General features: G+C 29.6%; 1 protein-coding gene across 2 annotated transcripts in view; it reads left to right on the forward strand.

Annotated features, from left to right (window-relative positions):
• The window catches only part of spab (space blanket), a 52674-nt gene that overhangs the window by 10373 nt on the left and 14515 nt on the right, over positions 1-27786 (forward strand). For both annotated transcript variants that reach the window (XM_076404551.1, XM_076404552.1), the window contains exons 2-5: positions 12098-12235; positions 12294-12420; positions 25396-25519; positions 25575-25692. In XM_076404551.1, the coding sequence (XP_076260666.1) occupies positions 12101-12235; positions 12294-12420; positions 25396-25519; positions 25575-25692 (504 nt within the window). In that variant the 5' untranslated portion in view covers positions 12098-12100. The remainder of the gene's footprint in view (positions 1-12097; positions 12236-12293; positions 12421-25395; positions 25520-25574; positions 25693-27786) is intronic.

Consider the following 27786-nt stretch of genomic DNA (forward strand, 5'->3'; position numbering starts at 1 on the left):
TTCCTGTGAGTAGGTCAATAAAGATAAGTTAACCTCCGTTTCATTAATGAATTTGTAGGAAATCAGATTAGGCATTTGTCTATATAATGCAGTATAAAAAACAGTATTAAATGGTTTGATATGTGTATAATTTAATAATATATAACAATTTCGTTAAATTCAAACTGAGAGATCTCACTCGATAACTATCTATAGACTGTCAATTAATAATAGTAAACCTACATAGTACTAGAGGTGATTCTAAAGGTTGTTAAGAGTTTTCGGTGGTATTGACTTCTGATAAACTTCAGGTTACATTAGTAAATGCATTTTTTAACAAAGCACTAACCGAATATTGCAGGTAATAAATATGTTTCAAGAGTTAAAATGAATATCAGCATAGAGTATTAACAGTTATAAAATAGTTTCATAGAACTTTAATTCCTCATTTGTTGGTGAATTGTTAGTTCCCACGTGGGGCAAAATACCAAGCAGAAAGCAACAGATAAATGAAATCCATAGAAGACAAACTAAAGATGAGCTGAAAGGCCGATATCAAAAAGTGAAATAAGCAATTAACAATTTATTTCAAAACGTAGGTACAGAAATGATTGTTTTAATGAGGCTGGTGTATTTATTGTTTTCGTAATATATATTTTAGGTGAGAAATATGGATAAAAGATAAAGACTATATGAATATATAAAGGAAGTAATAAAAATATGCAGGACTTAAAATGAAACTAACTATATAATTGACATAATTGGAACACATAGAACAAATAGAAAAAAATTTATTATTTTATATTTGTAAACATTTTAAAGCATTAAAAACTATTATGGTGTTTAATGATTAACGCAATAAGATATGTGACTATAGGAAATTTTATTTCTTGAATCTTGCATCAACTCTTTTGGTTATTTACTTTATAGACCAGATATTAATTAAATTATCTATACTTTCTTACTAGCTAAGCTCAAATAGATTATTATCACATATAATTTTATCAACGAAATACATTCGTAATATATATGTCAACTAAATAAAAACAAAGATAAACCGGCACCGGCCAGATATAATCTCCATTTCCGAGCCATAAAATATTCCGGAAGCACAAAAGGACAATTGTTGATCCACGTCTTCTTTAAGGGTTTATCCACCACTTTATTTATAATTCCAAAATTATGCTTATAACATAAGTAAAGAAAGATCATCTATACTTATATTTGATGCTCTAACGTTATTACAGTACTAAAATAATTTTACTTATGATACTTTTGTTATAATGTTCAGTAGCGTAGTAATTTACACTTATTAATATTTCGTTTATTATTGCAAGTTATGCAAGTTAATGGAAACTAGATTTAATTAAATGCAATTTAAAAAGTGTTAGTGAGTTCTTGAGATTGCATATATTTTAATATTTTAATATACAGACATTTATTATTTCAATTAATATTATGTATCAAGTACTTTTCTGATCATATATTAAAAATGCTTTGAAAATAAGTTTTAATAACACATGATTTTTTAATTAATTATTTTACTCTATTATAAGAAAAACATGATTAATTTAATACGCTATAGTCGAATTTCTACAAGGAGGCGAATTAGTAGTAAATTAATGTTACTAAAATACAATCATAGAAAACTTTATATATTAAAATATTCAATAATTTTTTTTTTGTAATTTAACACATTTTGGCAGATGATATCATAAACATCACAAACACATAATTATGGAATTGTTTTTTTCTGTTATTAGCTAGAAATTGGAAAAGCTGTAAGGTTTAACTAAGAACGTTTAAACTTCGTGGTCATTTATTAATTTTATAAGGTTCATAAAAATTTTGAATAGGATAGGCCGCTCGTAAAACACTGTTTTTTTTTTGGCCTGGAACCGGGAAACTCGCAGAAAGTAGTAAGTTGGAATAGAATATATGAGGACTGTTTAGGTAGGTTGTTAGAACGACGTTTGTCCAGTCTAAGAGACCTGTCTAGGTGACCTGTTCTAACCATGGAGTTTGGGCGTTCTCAACCATAAGCTACATATTTCCTTATCTAAAGATGAATTATGAATTGATGAAGTTTTTATTAAACAATCCAGCTCTTTCATATTTTATTCTATATAATTGGCAACAATTATTAATATAATCGACCCAACCCAATCATTTAAATTTAATAATTTAAATTCAATTTAATCCTATTAAATATATATTAATGTTATTTTTAATTATTTTTTTCTTTGGCGAACAATTATTCAAGTGTTCCGAACAATTTAAAAGAGGGAATATCTAATTATCAGCACGCATTGCAGAGAACGACCGAAATTTGAAAACGAGCGAAAAATAAACGAAATTGTGCAATGGCGCCGAAAGAAAAATTGGTTTTTAAACCCCTCTCCAAAAAAGGGCTTAATCTGCATCACTAAATAGGAAGCTTTCGTATATTTTTTGCTTTTGCAGAATAGAATTAGCCAGTTGAAAAATTGCCTTTGTTTTTGTCCTACTTTGATATACTTTTCGGCTTTTTAACAATGCATAAAACCTTTAATATATTCTCTATAAAGCGTTAATAAAATAACCTTTCAAATTATGGTGTTATTAAAGTGAATATGCTCAATTTAACATTTTGTCATCCTTTTAGATTGAACTTTAGTAAATAAAGCTTTATAAGTTCACATAATTGAGTATTAAACGAAAGCCTATTATAGCCAGGCTAATATAATGCGTATATTCGTATCTTCATAAACGTTAAATGACAATAATTTCGATATAAAACGTAAAGACTAGCGCATTTAATGATTACATCTAAGAGATCATTTAAAACTTGTGCATTCTCATGCATTCTCAACAAAGATATGTATATATATATATATATATATATATATATATATATATATATATATATATATATATATATACATAGTGAAAATATAATATTATCGATAAAAACAATTGTTGAGATTTTTTTGACGTATCTCTGCATAAAATATCAGTTTTCCATTTAGTATTATTGAGTTATTCAATATAAAGAGACTCTAATCATGGAAGGTTGAAAATTACAATTTCGAAGACTTAACTTTTATTGTCTGAGTTGAAGAATTTCAACTTATTAAAGAGAACTACTAACACTAAGAGAACATTCTTAGACAACTTAGCAGTTATCATACACAATTTTTCTCTACAGTAACTTAAAAGTAGGTACTTATCCAGTTAACAACTTAAATTGTTCAAACATGTGTACCTTGGCTTCGCTGGCATGTAGTCTCCACATGCTGAAGAAGTGCAAAAATTATTTGGTGATTGTATCGCTGCCAAACCAACATTGTTCTTTCAACACGGTTTCGCCATAATCCCAGAGAGATATGTAAAAATGTAAAAGGTAATGCAAAATACCATTTTCTTTTAAAAATAAACAGTTTTCTCAATAAATGGCTCTTTAAAGTGAAATGTGATGAGAATATATACAAGCACCAGATATATAAAACACATAACATGTTTTGTTTTTTACTATTCCTCAATAATTTCTTGGCGTGAATTTTATGTCAAAAGATGAAAAGATATAATAAATATAACAATTCATTTTTTACGATTATATTATATCTCCCATTGTACTATATGAAATATTCTATATAATTGGCAACTTTCTGAAAAATAATGAGTATAATCAACATTTCATTAAAAAAAAGAGTTTTCTGTAGCTTATTGTGACTAGTAACGAAAATTAAATCCACTATCATTACTGCACCACTCAAGCCATAAATCCACGGGTTAGTCCAGAAAAACCATTCATTGCCAAATATGCAGTAACAGTTTGATATCATTAAACTATATTATCGGCATTAATAAAGCAATAATAAAGAATATCAAAAACTTTGATACAATATATTGTATATTAATTAAAATATTTTCTAACATTTTCTACAACTTGCTCTCATCGTTGTGGTAACATGACAACATCATTCCAAAATATATATATTAGTATGGCAGCGATCAAATCATCCATTCATTTTCGCAATTCTTAAATACCCTTCACAACTTTCGCGACACATCGCCTAGCGTTATTATCCTTTCCGCAACCACACTACAAAAGTTACATTTCAGACTTTGTGGGGTAACTATAATATTTCAATAAATTATGCATGACTTTTAGTTTTAGTACATTTTGACTTTGACATAACAAAATACTAATCTAAATAAAATAAGAAAACAAAAATATATGTATTATAATTTATTTTAACATTATAGTAGATTTAATACATATATTATCGAAAAGCTTAAAACTATAATTAATTATACAGCCACAATTATTTATAGCTTAGAGTTATTTTATTATATTTGCATTGAACTTTTTTCCACACTAGTATAGTTAAAGTCCTAGATGCCTTTTATATGTAGTGGTATCCTCCGAAGGCGACCTAATTAACAATTGTATATCTGAGTAATGTATTTTACTTTCATTTAAGAGCATAGAGGATCGATTCTTGTTTCCTTTGATGAAATGTTTCCTTTTAAAGTCATTTTGATATTACTATATTTCTTCTTAGTTTGTACTGTTACTACCTGTATACATCTTTCTTGATAAAACTACATTTAATCACTGCATTCTCCTTGATGCATTTGCCAAATCTTCAAAACAGTTAGTATTACTTAATTCCTTATGTATTTCAACTAAACGTTCATGTATATTCTGAATAATAACACACATGCTCATAAATCTTTCACACTCTATAATACAATTTCCTACATTTAGAGTATATTAATTATATACCTTTTGTCAAATTCTTCTTCAAGGTGTCTGATTGAGCTGATTTAAAATGAAAGTGTTATTTTCGACAATTTATTTCCATAACTCCAGACATTTTTAGTTTGAATATCCTCCTCGACATGAACGTCTAATGTAATAATTATTTGCAACAACCCATATCAATTCAATTGGATTAAATACACAGTGATAGGGAAGAAAACGTAATACTCTGTGGACATAAAGTTCAGCAATCTGATCTACCATGTACCTTTTCTCAAGCTTATTTCTAAAAAAGTTAATTACCTAAAATGAGATTATATTTACCAAGTAACAATTTGAAATAGTTCGTTCTTTAACATGGTTTCATCAAAACTTATTTTATGTACTTTAAGCCATTTCTTAATTGTAGCCTTTGCTGATGCACTTGTGCATTACCTTTAACAATAACTGATAGTTCTTTAAAAGCTGATTTTCAAACCACTGTAAAAACAAGTTATGGTTTATTTCTCCATCATAGTCACCCTTGCACTTATAGGAAAACACTAATTCTGCACCACGAAATAAAACTATTCATGTTTCCAGCATGAAGAACTATATGTCTGCAATGAATTATTAATAAATGTTATGACTAACAAAACCTAATCCATAGTTATTTCAATATTTACCTTCTTGCACAAACTTTTGTTGTTTTTACAATATATTTATTATCATCTTGTGTGATCCAATGTACCATTCTGAAATATCCATATCTCATCTAAATATACAAATTGATATAATAATTCTCCTTGATTTTGTTGCATGTTTTTAAAAATTTTATTATTTTAAAAGCAATGCCAGAAAGTTCCATTAAACCTCTTCGTGGATTATCTTTACACCACTTATATCCTATATTACCGAACAGTTTATGAAGGGATGTTCTACATCCATCAAAGAGCTGCATATCTTTTGGTTTCTTATGGATACATTCCAGACTAACAATTTTCTCTGAAATAATTATATTAAATTATGTTTAGATTGAAAATACTACTTACTGTTTTTATACATTTTATATTTGATCTCCGATACAGCTAACATCAAGCTGATCTTGATTCGTCACCTGTTTCATATAGAGACGGTTTATTCTTGGTGAATTGAAAGTTATATTGTTTTTTATTTTTTCAGATATGCTAGTGACCGTGCCTGTACTAATATTCATTGTAGCTGCAATGCGAAAAAAATATTTTCAATAAAAACCCGTAACCATAATTTTCTAAAGACGTTTAACAAAGGGACTAAAGGGGTTAAACTTTGTTAAACTTTTGCAGGATTTTTACATGTTCGAACTTCTCAAAGAGCATTCTATCTCTTTTTAAATAGAATAAAATGAGAAGGAACAAATTTTCTGGCTGTAAAACAAATTTATAACTTTCGACATTCACATATTGATGACGTGCGTCACTACAGTTTTGAATAGACCCTCTGAGCGAACTTAAAATCACTATACCAACACACACAGTAGTTTCACAGTAGTCAAAGATCAAACAGATCCATGCACTCCTTTCTTGATAGTTTAAGTAGAGTTAACTCAATTTTTTACTTAGGCAAAATTTTGAAATCATCCTAAACAACACAATTTGTGCTCAAATGATAAAACGTTCTGAAGAAGGTTATGGTTAAAAGGTCAATCTTCAGTCAAACAAATATCAGTCGCCAAAATTAAGCCTAACTATACTAACTATATAAATAGCAACCCTCGTAATTCATCGTTTAATACCTAAAACTAATTAAAACACCCCCGTACTCTAATGACGTAAGTAATCTAAATATTACTACGTCAATTAATTTTCTGGATCATTTTGCAGACTAAAAAAGACCTTCGATGAACCCGACTTGGATGTTATTAATTACGACGAAGCCTTTATCAACCTAATGAACTGTTTTCGATCGTTAGTCGTGACGTAGCATAACTTAAAAGTAAATTATCTTATTAGTGAGGGTTGTGAACAAAAAACCTTTTTCGATTAGCTAATTAGTTAACATAATTTCCACATCGATGAAGCGAAATAGAAAACTGTTAACAGTGTGAAATATATTGTCGCAATATCCAAGTAAATGTTCAATACATACCCACATACCATAATTACACTTCACGTAATAATGTTCAATGCGCTCACCTAATGTGAGTATATCCATAAAGTTTAACGGTAGTATAGTAATTCGGATGGGTTTAGTCCACTGAACCGTCGAACAAGTCTATTATTCTCACATACAGTTGTAATATAATATCAATGATTTCAAATAATATTATAATACAATTTATTGATGAATGAGAATCTCTTGAAAAGATGCGTGTATAAATTTGACAGGTGTCGAATCATTAGTTTGTGAATTATACCATTTTGAGTGAAGCAACTTTTGTTATTGTGAAAACAATAAAAAGGTTAAGAAGGAATTTCAGCGTATTGATAAAATATTGCTTTTTGAAGCGAAAATATGCAGTTGCTTTAATATATTTTTGCCTCAAACTTGGCTTGATGCCGAGTTTCCGGACACTGCTCCAGGAAAATCAACCACCAAGAATTGTTATGCTAAGTTTAGACGTAGTGAAATGAGCACCGATGACGGTAAACGCAGTGGACGCCCAAAAGAGGTTTTTGCCGACGAAAACATTAAAAAAACCGACAAAATGATTCTGAATGATCGTAAATTGAATGAAATAGCAGACACTCTAAAGATATCAACTGAACGTTTACATCATATCATTCACGAATACTTGGGTATGAAAAAGCCCTGTGCAAAGTGGGTGCCGGGCGAGCTCACTTTTGACCAAAAACAACGACAAGTTGATGATTCGGAGCAGTGTGTGAAGATGATCAAACGTAGTAAACCCGAGTTTTTGCGTCAATATTTGACAATGTATGAAACATGGCTCCATCATTTCACTCCGAAGTCCAATCGACAGTCATCCGAGTCGACTGCACACGATGAACCCGCTCCAAAGCGTGGCAAAACGCAACAGTCGGCTGGCAAGGTTATGGCGTCTGTATTTGGGGATGCGCATGGAATAATTTTCATTGACTACCTTGAAAAAGGAAGGACCATCAACAGGGACTATTACATAGCGTTATTGAACCATTTGAAAGACGAAATCGCCGAAAAACGGCCGCATTTGAAGAAAAAGTGCTGCTTCACGCTTCACCAAGACAATGCACCGTGTCACAAGTCAGTGAAAACGATGGCAAAAATCCATGAAATGGGTTTCCAATTGCTTCCTCATCCACCGTATAGGAATGCGTATAAGAATGCCCGCTTGGAAGAAATTTTAGGCTTTTAGGAGGTCTATTTTGAAGCAAAGGACAAATCGTACTACAAAAATGGTAAGAAAAGTTTGAGGGTTGCTAGAATCAGTGTATCACCTTTGAAGGGAATTATTTCGTATAAAAAACTAATTTTGCCAAAAAATGTGTTTTGCTATGGGGGATTCTCAATTAACCTGTTAATAATCATGATATTTCCTAATCATGAAGAGATCAAAATTGCATTTGCATTTGATTTGAAATTCATTGTTTAATTCTGTCTCATTTATTAGTTTTGGTTTCAACAATTTAAAAGTGGCCACTTCGATATCATGATTTCTGAAAAAAATATCGATATTTTTGGCCGATATATCGATATTTTATATCCGATATTTTTCGATATTTTTTCAAAATAATTTAAATATAATTTTTAATAAACCTTTAAAATTGGTACTTAATTTTATATGACTACTATATCACTAAAAATATCACTATTCTTTAAAATATTTACAAAAAAATATATAATTTTTAGGCTAATATTTCACTATTTTCATTTTTTCTTAAAAATATCAATATATTTTTTGTAAAATATAATTTTTTTTATACTTGTTGAAAAAAATATATCGATATTTTTTCTCCGATATATTGATATATTCCATCATCGATATTTTTTTAAATATGGAAATATCGGTATATTTTTCGATGGCAAACACCCTTAGCTTGGCTGGCACATAGTTTCAAAATAGTGTTCCATTTAAAAATGTTCCATCGTACCAAAGAGGTGGATAAAAGAAATTAATGAAACTGTAGAAATGATGAAATATAGGTTGATTACCATTTCTTATACCAATGTTTCCAAAAAATTAATCAGAATACTAACACCACTAGCTTGGCTGAAAAAGTATAAAAATAGATCGATGATTGGGTCAACATCAGTGATTTCAATCCAACATCCTTCTTTCAACAAGGTATCGCCATTTTGAAATAACCAGAAAGATGAGAAAAGTTATAGAAAATGATTTAAAATATTTTGAGTTATATATGTTTTATCAATTTTTCCAGACAGATGTGTTTTAAAACTGAAGAACTGGTCATAATATATATACAACCAGCTAATATTTTTGTGATACGTGATTCTACTAAAGACAAGAGCCCTTAGGATGGAGAGGAGCTCAGCGGTATCAATCCAATTTTAACGAGTACAGTGTTGTTAAAAGTATAGTTCATATTTATTATACTAGAGTCTATCGAATGATAGCTTAGTGATTTTAGAGTATATAAGTGTTCAAGTCTCCCGATCATGATAAACATAAGAATTCAAATAATTTTCTTCCACACGTACCGTCAATAGCAAATGAAGGTAATGTAGCATTTTGCATCATCGCATTCATAGTAGAAATGTGCTCAATTTTGAAAACTACTATGATTGAGTAACAATAAATATAATTGATTCATGATTAGAAACAAAAATGTCTCCATGGTTTTTATTGCCAGCGTATGTTTCCATTAATATATTCTCTCATAATATTATTAACTACAATTTTAAACACGCAAATAAAAATATTAATAGTATAACAAAACAATGAATGGCTCTTTTATGATGTTATATATTTTCCTTATGAAACTATCGACCATTTTGCAGCACATAACTGCTCTAACATGGATGTATCTGAATTTTAAATAAGGGTAAAACCCATGGTATAATTAATTTTAAAAATAGGTCTAGGATATTGCGGCTTTCTAATATAGTAAAACACATGTCTGACAATCCCGTTCTCACTTAAACGGTTTCTTAGAAAATAAGAAATTGATCATGCTCTATTTTAATGGCTATAGTTTAGGAATTACAAAATACTCACATGAGTATAAAGTTTACATATAAATATAATATGATAGTTGTTTATGAAATATACCTAAATATACTTACTTTTCTCTTAATAACAGTGGCTGAAATATAATATATAATACAACTTAATATGCTCAAAAATATGTTAACATTTTTTATGAATAGATAAAATATATTCCAGACACGGCTATATTTGGATGATGATATAAGTTTTTTTGCCAATTATAAGACAAGTGGATGGGTATCTCTTTGTTCTGTCTTTCGGATTATTTAGCTTTGTTCGCCCTCGATGCTCACATTTCTAGCCCATCAATTGTAGTTTCATTTTTTAGTTTTTCAGTCGAAAATATCTTGGCATATAGATTGCAACTTTTGATATAACGGCGTCTCCTACTATTTGCTTTATCCTCCACAATTTTCTAGCTTTTCGCTGTTTTTGGAGGATCAATTAGATCACAACCTTAACAATTTTTAACAGCCCTCTTCTTTCTTCTTTGGATACCTTTCATATTCTTTAATCTTATTGTACGTATTTATCGGAATTCATTTGTATATGTTTGTACCTTGATCTTTTGTCTAGGTGGTCTTCACGCATAATATTTTTCAAAATAACACCTGAGAAATACATTAGAATTCAACCTTTTTTTTTCGAGGTTGACACATTATATATAAATTAGTTGGTTTAAAGTTTTCTGTCAAAAAGACAATCTCATTTATATTTGCACCATTCATTTAAATTAAAAGAAAAGTAAATAGCACTACTCTTAATAGCACTACCGCATCATTCGAGAAATAACAAATATATTAACTTAAATCCAAGTATATATCTAGAAGGATCTATCGGCCCTATCTTAACCCGTCTCTAGTATAATAAGTTTTGTTATAATGTGTTAAGATAAATTTTTCTATTAAATGCACCTCACTACACTACTCTACACAAGATCAACAAACCATATACATTGTTTTTTTGAGTCTATGTCCTGTTTTCGTATTATCTAAGAGTTGTATTACAATGTATATCAATATTGACATGAGAATGAAGTCTGGTCTCATGTCTATTTGCGATTCTCTTAATTTAGTTAGTCACAGTCGGTATATGATCTGATATCTCGGTGTAAGTATATATTTCTGTAGTATCTGGATTCATCTACAATAACTCTTAGGTTTTGTATTATATACTATTGTATTTTTACATATTATTCCGTATATCCATACAGATCGCTATACTTGCTTTTTATAGCAATATATTACATACAGAAAATTGCAGTTTTGTTCCAATCAACCAAAATATTTTTCTGTATTTAAATGCCAGTTTTTTCCTTTTCTTTTTTATATGATACTTCAAGCGATGTTTTGCATCAAGATTTATTCCGAGATACTTAGTGTTGGTGTTATATGGAATTATAGTATTAATCATTGTTATTGGTGCGTGTGCGGTCTGATTACTGGTGAACTACAAAAGCACAGATTTACTTTCGTTAATTTTATGCTCCAGGTTTAGGTCATTATCACTTATCACTCGCCCATTGTATTTTTCGTTTGGCTTTTTCACTATTATCTCCAACAGCAAGAATCACTGTACCATATATACAGCCGTCGTGATCTTCCATTTATGATAAAAAATCTAACAGATCAAATCCATTAGGAGAATATATACAAATTAATTACTTAACTCAACTTCTGTCATTTTGGTAGCCGCTTCTTTACTGCTCACATAATTTTCGTAAAAATTCTCCAAGTTACTAAATCATAAGGGAGTCGATCAATCTATATATTTAAGGCGTCTAGATTATCATACATTAGCATTACCAGGTGTACCGGAAAATCATTACCATTTTTTTGAAATAAAACTACATAATTTTCTAGTGGCTAGGTAGCTATGGACATCAATAAACGTTCAATATTATCAGATATTATTCAAACTTTAAAGGACCTTAATTATTAACTTTGAAATATTTTTAGAGGCCTAGAAGTTAAATGTAGACTTAAAGTCTCAACATTCCGACTGTATTATCATATAAATAACATTTCCTTCACATAAAAAGCCATTATAACAATACCTTTAATTAAAAAATAATGTATAAATTTATATCTAGAAAACCACTATATTGAGTGTTGTAATAGACCCAATATTGAGTATTGTAGAGAGCTCTTTAACATATTTTCGTATTTAATATATTAATATGTTGTGTTACGTTTCATGACAAAACAATAATATTCAAAATAATTATAATATCTTTCTACTTTCAGAAAATGAAAATCTATCCAGCTGTATTGGCCATCCTACTGGTCACCCAAAAGGCCAACGCTTGGGGTGGATTATTTAACAGATTCTCGCCCGAAATGCTCGCCAATATGGGATATGGCGGCCATGGAGGTGGAATGAGCGTAAGTTTTACTATATATAGCCATGAGATCTATTATTTCTAACTAATATTGATTTTAGAGAGATGGAGAGGATAATTTCTTAGAAGAATATGGAAACGAAGTGGATATGGAGCCTTGCTATGGAAGGAAATGCACTGCGAATGAACACTGCTGTCCTGGATCAATATGCATTGATGCAGATGGTGGTGAGTAACAGAAAAATAGAAACGTAACACCATCATCATCATCTACTTCTCCACAATCTATTGAATTCCAAAAATATTTTGTAATGGAGAACAACTAAATATATATTATCAAAATTATATTCTCTCATATTCATATTAAGTTATTATGACAAATAGTAGAATATATATAAATGACAATATTTTTGTTCTATTCAAGTTACTTGATATAGTTTTTTTTCAGATATAAAATAATATCACATTCATTGTCAAATATTAGATGTATTTAAAAATAAACAGAATTTAAAATGTGAATTCAACTTAGCAATGAAATAAAAAAAATACTCAAAATATTTCCCCTGAGATTCTTTATAGGGATTTGGACTGCCCATGCTTAAGTTTGTGATACCAAATAATTTATATGTTATTTATTGATATGGACATCTCATTCGAAATTTCGATTTTTACCAAGTTGGTCAACATCTAGGACTTTACGGTCATCTTCAAAATTCACGAAACACCTCACTCTATTGGAATATCACCAAAATGTCATCAAATTTATAACAGAAAGTACAGCTTTGTTCAATATCAAACGCATGCAAAAAAACATGCAGTCTTAATATAATAGCTTGGCCTCCAATTGTTCACTAATCATACAATTTTCATTCAATGGCAGTAAAGGATGTATCTTCCTAATATTCCTATATCTACTAATATTATATTCTAGTGTTATTATTATATATTAATGCTAAAATTCCATTGTGCATGCCATTTAAAAATGTATTTTTATCGTTGAAGTTATGTAAAAAACAAACGAAAAATTAGTGGAAAATAAGTTATTGTAAATTGAAAGAAGTCCTCACTTTTAATTGCTGATTTTAGATTTGTGATATGAACAACATTATAGTAATTAGAGTATATCGGGAAAGCGTGATAAGTTATTTTTATAACTGCAGATAACTTTGATATCTGTAGAATGGAGAACAAACCACACCGGTTACAGTAAGAAATCTCTGACTCATTAAGAATGCATAAATACTATGTATGATAAAAATTTAATATTTGTTAAGCTACCGATAAAATGGAGTCATAGGAGGCAGCTGCAACTAAATTATCTGTCTGAATTAATATTCAAGGTACTAAATGTATATTAACTTCCCAATGTATTCAATAATATGGTTGAATTTAGTCATTATAAAACACAGTTAACAAAAATATCGTAACTATTATTAGAGTTATTTTTAAAGTTCTTATTGCTAAAGCTGTTTTATCCGTCTAATCTGCCTCCTAAATTAGATGCAAACAGATTATCCTCAACGCAAACAGGTTAATCAATGTCAGCTTTTGTACGTCATTCTTATGTAAACGAATACTTCTGCTGCATACCATCGTTTTATAACCTTACACTAAAAATATAATAATATTATGATAACCAAATGAATTTAAAACAGCCATAAATATAGAGCTATCGACTGTAAGTATAGGCCAAAATATAATACAAAATTATATATGGTATTTAAATATAGATAAATATTTTGAAACATAAAAGCCAGAAATTCCTATTAAATTAACATATTCAAGCTATATTTCATATACACCTTTTGTTCTCTATTATTTAGTAAATTATAACAATATCCACATTTATATCTAAAATCTTTATACATATAAAAACCTTTAAACAAAAATTAATTTTGAAGCACCAACTCAAGCTAATAAGTTTGTTTATTATAATTTAATTTTACGAATATCTATGTCAAATTCAAATAAATAATATCAACCAAATATTTATATACGGTATCTATCATCTATCGGTCAGATCTTGGCAACTGAATGATTTAATTAATCATTAAATGTTATCCAACTATTTCCAGATGTCTAAAATCGTCTTGAATGACTTAAAATCAAAAGAATTAAGTGCCATATTAATTAAAATCAATAATTGCTCCAATGTTGAAAAAAGTCAATTTTACTGAGGATGAAAATGAAATAAAATAATACAACAATCTGAAACAATCCAATGTAATGCCAAACCTAAACAGGTAATATTTTATTTAAAGAAATTTGGAAACGAAAAATTTAAACTATTTTAGAATATAATTCGCAAAAACTTCCTAAAGTATAAGAAAAAGTTGTAGTTTCCGATAGGCAATACTTTCAATAACGTATTCATTAACGTTTTTTTTAAATAAATTTAATACACGCAAAAATGTAGTATTAAATATTTTCTAGAAATTCCTGCTCCAGTAGACTGAAATTATACATATAATATATATACATGTGCTCCCTGATCTTATAAGAGGTAACCTCTATTTATGCTTCACAAAATTTCCTGCTATGTTCCTTTATACTATACGCCATACCAGAACGGAATAAATTAAAGTCATATTAGTTGGAACATCCGGTAAGAACAAAGCCCTGGAAAAGCCCCCTTAAGATTGGATAACAAATTTTCATTATACATAATACCCTAATATACGGTAGGCATTTGCCCGATAACGGTGACAATTTTCTCTTCGTATAATGCAGAGGAATAAAAAGGCTCAAAATTCTATCTAATTAAAATATTTTTTGTAGAATATTCCATTATATATAATTAAGTCGAATTAACTTAATCAATTTACTTTATCCACCTTATATTAATGGAATTATATTAATATACATTATTTGTCAGTTATTACTGTAAATATCAAAATATATCTATCATTCGTCTGTTAATAGACGTATCGTTAAATTGTAAATTGTAAAATGTCTTTTATTTTATTTCTCACACAAGTTTCGAAATATTCGCTGAATAAACAGTTCCTCTGAAATCATTTAATTCACTTCATTGATTGAAAGGAATAAGAAGAGCCGAATTGGGTCGATAGCTTATAGAAATACATGATGGAACAGAAATACAAAGAGTATACCGCACGTATGAAAACCAACAGTGTATAACAATGGACAATACTTTGAGTGAACATAAGGCTCCCTTTGTTATAATAAACCCTCAATTGTTTTATTAAAACTAATAGTTTTTTGTATTCACAACATTTAATTCCAGTTAAGATTTTTAACGTTTAACAGCAACTAATAGAAAAGAATGGGCATGGTAAAAGAATACATATTCCTTCCTACGATTCCTTGTGTTATGTTCTTGTGATTCATAAAAATAATTCATAATTTTATATTTTTAACGCTATATCTAAGTACTTTTACATAATATATCATTAAATATTTTATATTATATAATTTATATTTTCCATCTCACATGTTCATCCTCAAACATCATCATCGTCAATCCATAGCTGGAATTCGGGAGAGTGTCTACTTATCAATCAATACGCTGTTGTGGGTGCCGCAGGACTTTCTTGTATAAATATCGCCACAGTAAGGATTTCTTTTACTTTTCATTTGACAGACATGTCTACACCATTATAAATTGCGTCCCCGAATTTGTTCTTCAACTATGCACTAACTGCATCTTGTTATGCACATCCTAAACGAATGTCTCATCGAATCATTTCTAATAAGATCTGGAAAAGAAATATGTAGAATTTCGAGTTTATCCATGTCAGGCTGCAATAGGTCTCAGAACCATACAGAAATAGTCGAAAGGAAGGGGCTGATTCTAATTTTTATTGTCATATATCGCCTCTTCCAGGCGAACCATCTTACAAAAGCGACAGCTCCTGCAGTTTGGACGATTCGACTTATTATTTGACCACTAGATGTCACCATTTTCTCCCGCTTTGCAGATTCAAAATACTTGAACTTCTGCATTTGCTCTAACTGGATCCACTCGAGATTTACCATAGCTAGTGTTCCGTCAGTTGTCAGTGCCTTGGTCTTTTCTTCAGTCAGAAACTTAAATTCCGATAACCGTGGTTCTTAGAATTCAAAAGGTTGACGTGACTACAATTCTATAAATACTGTACTTTCTTGAATATCGCATACTTAGGACATAAGCTGAGTAAATTATTATGTACGCATTTTACTACATAATGACCGTAGTGAATATCTCAGATTTGTTCTTTAGGATACACGGTAATTGCCATGTTGATGTTATCGAAATAGCGTTTCAAAACTTGCAGGAAACCAAATTATGTTATTTTCCTGCCCACTATAAGCTTCAATTAACATATTCATCATGAAACTCCCTTCACCTAGAAAAGATATGAACTAGTTTCTAAAAGAATATATACAAATTCCACAAGAACATTATAAGATATTTCACAAACGCAACATTAGTTAGAGCTAGAAAGACAGTATTAAATTACAGTTATGATGATTTATCATATCAAGTTTAGTTAAAAATTAAATTGTAATAATATATTTTTAAACATTGCATTATACCAAGAACTATATTTTGATTATTTTCCTTTCATTTAATGAATGATTGATTGATATATTAATTATATCAAGTATAGCTTGGTAAATAATAAATATATATAAAATAATATTTATTATATACTTAAAATGTAATACCTCTTTTCTACAGCAAAGATGTTTTATTACCTGTAGTATATAGCTAGATAGATATCTGTACCTATCTAATAACGAAAAGCAGTTGTTTTATTAGGTCACAAGTAAAATTAATGGGGTATTGAAACCACTTTCAAAATACAGTTTACAAAAGCATCATTGGAGTTTGCGAATTTTAATAATTTTTACATTGTATTAACATCACAACTAATATTATTTTATCGATGCGGTATTGTTATGCTATCAAAAAAGTGATAAAGCAATGTAAAATGATATTATAACCCAATTTTTCTTCATAAATATCAATACAAAAAAAATACAAATTAGTTAAATCTCCATATTTTATTGAACATAAAATCGAACATTCGTAAAAATAATTTGATCTATGTACTTATACAACAGTATAACTTTACAAACAACGCAAAAATAAAACAAAAAACCTTACAAAAAAAATAGTTAATTTAGCAAAAAAAAACATAAAATAAAAAATATTCAAACCGTTTATTATTTCAACATGAATAAAGCCAAATTTCTCGAGGCATCCAATGCAAGAAACGTGCGTTTGAACTTCCTCAACTATTTTACCATTAATTGGAGCTCCATTAACCGTATTTTATCTAATTTCGAGAATTCCTCCGAAGTTCTCGATCTTCCCCTCATTTTATCTACGTGATAAAATATTGGCAATTCCAAACGGCGTGCTTTCCGTTTATATGTTCATCTCGAAATTTAACTTGGTATTAATTCATGTAGAAAGTTAACTCGTGTATTAAAAAGCTGAATATGAGTTTTAACCACTGCTAAATAAACGAATATAGCAAATTCAAATTAAAGGAATGCAACGAGGCTGGGTAAGACCAAATGGTCTCTGAACTATTAGGTTCTTACATGTATTTTGATCAGCGATATCCATTGCTAAAAATGCGAAATTTTCAAGTAAGTACTGTTAAACATTCAAGCTGACTATTGAGTTCCATGCTTTTGCAATTAATCTACTAAAATTTACAGTTTTATTTATCTCTTTTATCAGTTATCCAATGCATAGAGGCGTCAATCATGGAAGCATGAATCAACAATCATTACTTTGTTATTAACTAATTTAATACTTTTAGAAACTTATGGTAATATTGCTAAATGTTCTAAAATTGGTGATTTTGATATAAATGACAAAAGACATCCTGGATGGGCAAAAAAGTTCGAAGGCGATTAAGTGCAAGACTTATTGGATGGCAACTTTCTGATAGCTATAAAAGTCTTATTATTTTGAATGGTGGAATCAGCAAGGTGTAGTTTATTATGAGCCGCTAAAACCAAATGAAAGTGTTACTCCAGTGTCCTACTTACTCCCATCACTAACCATGTCCATTAAACACATAAGACGACATGTTCAAGAAAAAGTAACGATAACAAGTAACAGATGCAAATCCATCCTCTTGTAGGACAACGCTGGACACACATTGCAAGAGTTATAAAGGGAAAGTTCTGCCCCACCAGCCCACTCATCAAACATAGGGTCTTTTAATTACCAATTGTTCGAAAAAATATAGCTTGATTGACACAAGGTTTCGATATTCAGAAGAAATGCAAAAATTAATCACTGATTGGATCGCTTCCAACCCAACATCATTCTTTTGACGCAATATCTCCGTACAATCACTAAAACGTTGGTATAGTTAAAATTCCTGAAAAATTAAAGTTTTACAATAGAGCTTTTTTTATAATATTACCATATCATATACATATTGCAGTAAAGTTGTCTACGAACACAAAAACTAATAATCTTAATATACTGCATCCGGGTTATGAAGTCAATTTATCTAGAAATGATTTTATTTTAGTCACAAATACCATATGTCTTAATAAGAAGATGTGTAAAATTGATTCCCACATTTTGAAAATGTTTATTTTTTACAGTGTTAAAACTGTACGAATAGTTTTTTTGATTTATTGATTCTAATCAATTTGAATTATTAAATTAATCAGTTTTAGTTATTTATCACTATCTTTCTAAAGCTTGCAATAATTTCAACAAGTTAAATGGCTTATCTTATTTATTAGATATTTCTGAACTATCGTTTAAATCCAAGTGTACTTTAGACTCAACTATATTCATATAAAAAGTATGGTGTTAGAAGTAATGACTGCTAATGAAAGTGGTACTGAAAAATTAATCATAGAAGTGATTACATTCCACCGATTAAATCTGTTACATGCTTTTGATTATGATTTAATTATATGATTTAATTACACTTAACAAAACATACTCGACCTAGTAAACCAAAAAAATTTAAAATAAAAACTGTAATCTTAAACTAAAACAAACTGATCATGAAAGACAACTATATATTTTTTAATCAAGCACTAAAACCAACACTGCTGTTTCACAAGGATATAAAATTTAAAAAAAAATAGAATATAAAAAATCAGTGCCAACATTCGACCATACGTTCCAAAGCACTTGAATCTAACACCATACATACACCTAATTATCATTATAAATTTTTTTTAAAATTATCCTATCCCTGTAATTTTGTTGATATTATCATCAGATATATTAATATCAGAATACATTAAAAATTTTATTCATATTTTAGTTGTGTTCTCATATGAATTTTGTTCGTTTAATATACAGTATACTAACAGATACTTACTGGGATTAACATATATTCATAAACTCAATTTGTAGTTTCAGGCTCTGTATAAAATGGTCGATTCATTCGATTGTCAATAACAAAATATTGTCCTGTTATTCTTTCTCAATTTCAAGTGGCATAACCGTAGAATTAACAAATAAATAAATAAAAGAATAACCAGGTGTACTAATGGGCAGTTCTCTGCCCTGTATTCTCTTCTCTGTATTCTCCATTATTTACAATAAAATTTTAAAAATGGTTTTTAAACAAAACATTATATTGCCCCCAGTTACTTTTCTCATCTTAACTGCACGTTTTATGATATATTTAATTTAATAAATAATTTTTTATAAATAATATTTCAAATAGTTTAACATTTTATTAAAAATAGTTCCAATTATGTGCACTTTTATGACTATTATACTCTATTAAAGTGTCTTAATAGTATTGGAAACCCCATTGTATTTATTTCTAGTCGAATTTTCAAATTCTATTCCCTCCTTACTGTACATTTCATACGCAATAATCATACGGAAGCTATTGCCAAAACCATCAACAATTTTGTCTCTTTTTTCCACATCTCCGCTTCCGTATTTTCAGCGTTATTTCCTCGATAAGACCACGTAACGAGATTAACACGTACAAAATCTCATTTAAAAAAATTGCCTCCAATATAGAAACGAGAGATTTCAGTGGGAAGCTTTTCATCTTTGTGAAGGTTTTTCCACTTTTTGCCATGCCGAGACTCTCAAGAGCACTAAAATTTAATATTAACGGCGGAAATGTATGGTAACGCAAAATTCCGTAAACTCGACGAATACTAAACTTTGTTGTTGAGTGTAGCCTCATACTCATACCTAAAAATCTGTAATGGTTCTAACACTTTTTATTCTATGACGTATATGGATTTCAGGGATTTCTATTGTTATTTTATTATTTATTTTGTATCGTTGTTGTACATGTATAACAGGTGATTTGAAAAGTCCCCAGCCTACCATAGTAAAACACATTTTTTTGGCATTTTTTTTTATTCAACATAATTCCCTTCAAAGGTGATACACTGATTATAGCTATCCTCCAACTTTTCGATGCCATTTTTGTAGTACGATTTGTCCTTTGCTTCAAAATAGGCCTCTTCATTTGACGAAAACTTCTTCCCAGCATTGTTTTGAGATCTGAGAACAGGAAAAAGTCGCGGGGTCTAGATCTGAAAAACACGGTAGATGAGGAAGCAATTCGAAGCCTAATTCGTACCATCGTTTTCACTGACTTGTGATACGGTTCATTGCCTTGGTGAAGCAGCACTTTCCTTTTCTTCAAATGTGGCCATTTTCAACGCTATGTAATAGTCGCTATTGATGGTCCTTCCTTTTTCGCAGTAATCAATTAAAATTATTCTATGCGCATCCCAAAGTACAGACGCCATAACCTTGCCAGCCGACTGTTACCTTTTCCCACGCTTTGGAACGGATTAATCGCGGGCAATCCACTCAGATGACTGTCGATTGGACTTCGGAGTGAAATGATGGAGCCATGTTTCATCAATTGTCACATATCGACGCAAAAACTCGAGTTATGAGTTATATTCGTGAATGATATAATGTATACATTAAGTTGATATATTTAGAGTGTTTGCTATTTCATTTAATTTCAATTTACGGTCATTCAAAATCATTTTGTGGATTTGTTTAACGTTTTCGTCGGTAACAACCTGTTTTGGGCGTCCACTACGTTCACCGTCTTCAGTGATCATTTCACCACGTCTAAACTTAGCATACCAATCCTTGATGGTTGATTTTCCTGGAGCAGTATCTGGAAACTCGGCACAATAACAAATAATAATAGTAATTTAATCACTAATTTCTATCATATCTTAGAATCTTACTTATATATCCAAATTTAAATAGTCTTATTCATTAATAAATCATTTGGACTGGAGAGTATGACGAATGAATTTTAAAAAATTCAGCATATCTAATTTTAATGTCTCTTTCAAATATAAAAATATATTGTTTGAAAAGTTAAATTAGAAGAGCAGAGGCTATAGTTATCCTGGCATTTTACTACAATGATTGGTACCGAATTGCAGATGTACTGCTGTAACTATAAACCAGTACCACTCCATAGATATTTCAAAAATTGACTCCAACAATTAATGAAGAAGTTAAGGAATAAATCAGAATCACGTCTAAGAATAAGATCAATAAACCATTAACATCCAGAATAAATTAAAGAGTCAAGACTAATTCAAATTAAGCAAAGTGCTACTTGCTACTAGTGATAATTAAAAAAAAATAATATAAAACATCTAACGCAACATAGCTAAACTTATGCTTCAAATTTGTATATCTCAACACATTCAGAACACAAATTGAAATAATGGATAGCCTCAAAAACTACATTTAATACACTGGTGTGAAAAATATGTAAGCTAAAAATGTTATTTAAGCTGTCTCATAAACCTGACGCAGTTTAAAGTTTGTTCAGTTGAAGTACTATAATTTTTCTTATATATAGTACATTATAATTATTAATTTAATACATATTAATACACTAAAGACAAAATTATAAGATTTCCATTTTACTAGGATTATTAGCTAGGTAACATAATTAATGATATTAATTATTTGGGATATTAGGTAAAGAGCAACCCGAATGTAAACCCCTTATGTTACAACAGTAATAATTGTTTTATGTAATATATGAAACAATATAGTATTTAACAATAAAAGTATATTTTATATGAAGTGTAAATTAATTTTGATTGTTTTATAAGTTGAAATTTAATATTATTAACAATTTATCAATTTTGAAAAGCTGCCTGTATTATCCTTACATTTACCAATGTATCGTTAACCACTAACTAAATTATTTTCCCCAATATTTGCATTTTAAACTGGACATTGATGAAACACGAAAAAAATCCTGTTTCAAAATTTTAGTTTAAAAGTTGTCGTACATCTTCAATTAAAATGCGTCAGCTGCAATCAATATGCATATCGACTATTATTACTATAATAACTCTATACAATACATGGCTGTACAATAATAACTCTTGAAGTGGCCCTTAGAATATTCTTACTACAGGATAGATAAGATGATATAAAAGCAGCGCCATTCGTTTATTCAATTAAAAGTTACTATGTTTTTAAATGGAGATTCCAAAAGATCTTTTTCTCATATTTTGCTTTCTACTTCGGAAAAGAAAAAAAATACAGAACAAGCTAATTGAAAATTTCGTGTTCATGAGTATTTACCTGATTAATTCTGATCTGGTCAATTGGTTTGTTCATTCTCATTTCGAAATTTTTGAAAATGTCAATAAAGTTGTTAAACAAGGATTAGAAAACAAACCAATATATTTCGTCTCGGAAAACATTTCATTTATGTAATACTGGATACAACAGTGAATGATGATAACAGTGAAAATATAATAGACCGAGTTTTTATTTATGAATCGCTACTGAAAAGAAATGAAATCGAATAAGTTCTGAAATGAATACGAGCAATTAAATGATAATAATAGAAGGTGATAGAAAAGAAAATAATGTTAAATAAGCTAAAGACGAGTTATTTTGGTGAAAGAAAGGAATTGTTTATCATGGGCTGCTTTGTCGTAGAGAGACCATTAATTCGACTCCCTAATAACAATTCGTACAATTGAAGAAGACACAATGAGATAAATTGTATTGGAAGTTTTGATGCCTCCACTGTATATATAGCATTAATAATATATGTATTGGAGTATTTCCCGTCCGACTGTCATATGTTTAGGTCATTATCATTCACATATATCTTTAATAAACTTTGAGAAACCATATATGTATATTAGGAATTATAGATAAAGGCCCTATCTGTTTAAAAGCCTTTATTCGATAGAAATACTGGTTTATTCGTCCAACAAACAAGACCAAAGAGTGTGTCAATGTTAATCCATATCCAAGGGAGAATATTCTGGAAACATTCCATGGTGTTGACATTGCTCATTTATGCTGACTTAGTATCTGATTGTTGTACAGGGATTCTATATTGGATATTGGATTTAAATGCTAACCCGGCCATCCTGCAAACTGGGGCGTTCTCAAACCATATCTCAAAAAAGAAAAATTTGCTTAGAAATCAATTATTATTAATAATGGCACTGAAATGCCTGAAATTAAATAAGTTTAAAAATAAAATGTTATCAATATTAATACAAGTGCTGGAAAATCTGAAATGAAATATTCCTAATAATCAAATGTTAAATAATAAGTACAAGGGCTGGACAATCCGAAAATAAATTTCTCTAAAAACCAATTGTTTTTAATAATAACACAAGAGCTAAAAAAATTAAATGAAATATGTCAAAAAACCAAATATTATCAATAATAGTACGAGAACTGGAAAATCTGAAAAGAAATATGCCTTAAAAAATAAATTGTTCTCAATAACAGTACAAGAGCAAAATAAAATGTGAAATAAAACATATGTTTAAAAATCAAATATTGTCAATAATAGTACAAGAGCTACAATATCTGAAAATAAATTTGCCTAACAAATGAATTGTTCTCAATAACAGTACAAGAGCAAAATAAAATGTGAAACAAAATATGAATAAAAATCAAATATCGTCAATAATAGTACGAGAGCTGGAAAATCTGAAAAGAAATTTGCCTAAAAAATTAATTATTGTTAATAACAGTGCAACAGCAAAATAAAATATGTTTAAAGATCAAATTTTGTCAATAATAGTTAGAGAGCTGAAAAATTTGTAACGAAATATTCCTAATAATCAAATTTTATCAAAATAGTTGAAAACTTTTAATAGAAATTTGAATAAAAATCAATGCTGTTGATATTGGCTGTTGTTAAGGTGTTAAGGAACGGGATCTGACAACTATGAAAGAAAATATTTTTTCTAAAATTAAATTATTTTTAAAATTTGCACCCGCTCTTTTTGGTTGGTCATCACATCATGTCCACCAGAGGTACTGCCTCACCATTTAACTAGCGGTTCTCCCTCTCTGGAAGTTTCAACAGAGGTACTCCCTCTTAATATTTTTTTTACCAACGGTACTGTCGCTCTGAAACTTCCACCAGAGGTACTGCCTCTCACACAATTTAAATAGTGATCCGCCCGATTTGGAAGTTTCATCAAAGGTACTGCCTCTCATTTTTTTAGCAGCGGTGCTGCTGCTCTGAAACTTCAACCAGAGGTACTGCCTCTCACACAATTTAACTAGCGATCCTCCCGCCCTGGAAGTTTTGTCAGAGGTACTGCCCCTCATTTTTTTTTTATTTGAGAAATACATACTGATGTATAAATCCTGTACATCATTACCCTGATTGTGCACCAGTACGCACAACAGAACAGTAGCAATAAACCAATTTGCAAATTAAGACTGTACCAAGCATATTCAATATAAGATTCAATTAATAATAAAAACATTTAATTTATGATATTATTCAAAATTTATTTTGAATTAAATTTGATTATTGATAATATTTTATTGTATAGCGACTGACGCGTCTAAGTTAAATTTAAATATTTTTTTTGAAATTTTATATAAAACCAACCATTATTTATCGATACCAGTGACATTTTCCCTGACCGGTCGAGATCGAAATGCTAAAAAAAATATAGACAGAACAGAAAATTGATGTGAATCACTCTTTTTTGTAAAATAAAAATAAAAATGTGATACCGTCTATAATAGAAACTCCAAATTGGGTTATGACACATAATTTAACTCATTGATTCCCAAAGATTACTATTGAATTACGTATAATTCTATATTATCCGTTTTAAAGGCAGCTAGATATTGAAAACCTTCTTATTATGAAACCTAAAGAAAATGATAAAAATCAAAAAAGAATTAAAGCCTTGACTAGAAATAAATAATAACTTATTTTTTAATGGCAGTGATTGGTTCATGCGTGTACTTCTACGGTCGGCGGGTAGGCGAACTTTGCCGAAGGGATTCGGACTGTGAGTCAGGTCTGGTCTGCGCAGAATCCGACTCAGGCCCTAACGCTCGTATCTGTCGGTAAGTAGCAACAATTTAATCATTATAGAAATATATTTATTGTAATCCTGTTTAGACCTCCAGTTCATCAGGACAAACAATATTCCGAACCTTGCCACATGTCAAGCGAATGCGATATCTCTAGAGGGTTGTGCTGTCAATTGCAAAGACGTCATAGACAAGCTCCCAGAAAAGTAAGTTTATTTATTGATATATAAATATTTAATACGAAGGCAAAGCTACAATTATTGGCAAGTGAAAATGTATTTAACGATGACACATTTAATGATTTTTATCGAGTCAGTTTAGTTTACAACATTCGAGTTCGATTTCATAAAATACTCATTTTCAACTTTGAATTCGTCTCTTGTCGAGAAATATAAAAGATTATGATTTGAATTCAAGAGAGATATAAGCGTGTATATGTAGGACGAATATTTAAAATTAACAACTAGATTTTACGAACAGGAGGTCATTCTTCATCGTTACCATTAATAAGGTTGCTGTACTGTAAGAGATGGCAAAGATAGCCAGCTAAATTAAATATGCCCAGTCCTAACCAAATATTGAATCTTCGCAAGTTTTAAGAGAGAACAATGTTGTACTAACATTTACACTTAAAAGGGCCCGTTTGTGCCTCATTTTCTATCAGATTTACAAACGACAAAACAAAACAAAATTGGAATTATCCAACATACATTAAATATGTTGAAGGTTGGAGATCATCATATCAGTTAAAGTGTATTAATTATATACTGACCTAGTTGTTTCCTCTTTCATCATCCTGTCTTTGTAATTGTCAGCATTGAATCAAAACTAACATTCATAAAATTTTATTCAATCACTGTCACTTTCAGAAACACTAGTCAAGTGAACTAAGTTGTTTATTTCCAACCTATCAAAAACTTGCTCACGATTCCACCATTTGTCAATTTCTTCTTCAATGTGTCTGATCGAGCTCATTTAAACCAATTGTGTTATTTCCAATTCGACAATGCCTCTTTCCATAAATCCGGATAGTTCTGGTTTGAATATTTTCCTCGACCTGAATGTCTATTCTAATAATTTTGTGCAATACCCATATCAACTCAAATGGATTAAACAAACAGTGATAGGGAGGAAGACGTAATACTCTGTGGCCATAACGTTCAGCAACCTGATCTACCACGTCTCAAGCTTATTTCTATAAAAATAAATTACATAAAATGCAATTAAATATTTCATTTATATTCACCGAATAAAAATTTGAAATAGTTCATTCTTTAACATAGTTTCTTCAAAACTTGTTTTATGTACTTTAAGTCATTCCATAATTGCAGCCTTTGTTGATGCACTTGTTAGGATCTTCTCCACCAGTGTAATAACAATAACTGATGGTTCCTCCAAGTTTTTTAAAAGCTGATTTTCAAACCACTACAAAAACAAGTTATGGTTAATTTCTCCGTGGTGGTCACCCTCGGACTTAGACGAAAACACTAATTCTGCACCAGGAATTAAACCATTCCTATTTTCAGCATGAAGAACTATATGTCTGCAATGAATTATTAATAAATTTTATGACTTACAAAACCTAATCGATAATTACGTTTTTGAAAATTGTATTCTTTTAAAGCAATGACTGGAAGTTCCATTAAGCCCCTTAGTTGGGTTATCTTAATACCACTTAAATCCTATATTACCCAACAGTTATGAAGGGATCTTCTACATCCATCAAATGGCTGAATATCTTTTGACTTTTAATGTACACTTTCCACACTAACAATTTTCTCTGAAATAATTGTATTAAATTATATTTCGATTGAAAAAACTACTTACTGTTTTTATACGAATAGTTCGTTCATACGTACATTTTATTTCGTAAATTTGATTAGTAACCCGTTTCGCATAAAGACAGTTTCTTTTTAAATTCACAGTTATATTGTTGTTTATTATTTGAGATATTTTAATGACCGTGTCCGTATTAATATTCCGTGCAGCTGCAACGCGCAAAAAATATTTTCAATAAAAACCGCGGCAATTTGTAATTAATTAAAAAAAAAGGTTAAAACAACGTTTGCCGGTTTATAACCGATAATTATATTTTGAAGAATTTTGCAGACGTTTGACAAACGGACAACATATGCTGGCTCATTCGGTTATATATTCGAACTTCTCAAACAGCATTCTATCTCTTTTTAAATAGAATAAAATGCGAAGGAGAATATTGTCTGTAAAACGACTTTTCAACTTTCGACAGGCACATATTGTTCACGTACGTCACTACTCTTTTGAATAGACTATATACAACG

Source organism: Rhynchophorus ferrugineus, unplaced genomic scaffold, assembly GCF_030347505.1.
Source record: "Rhynchophorus ferrugineus isolate W39M unplaced genomic scaffold, kcgeb_rfMv2 rfM4, whole genome shotgun sequence".
NCBI lineage: Eukaryota > Metazoa > Arthropoda > Insecta > Coleoptera > Curculionidae > Rhynchophorus > Rhynchophorus ferrugineus.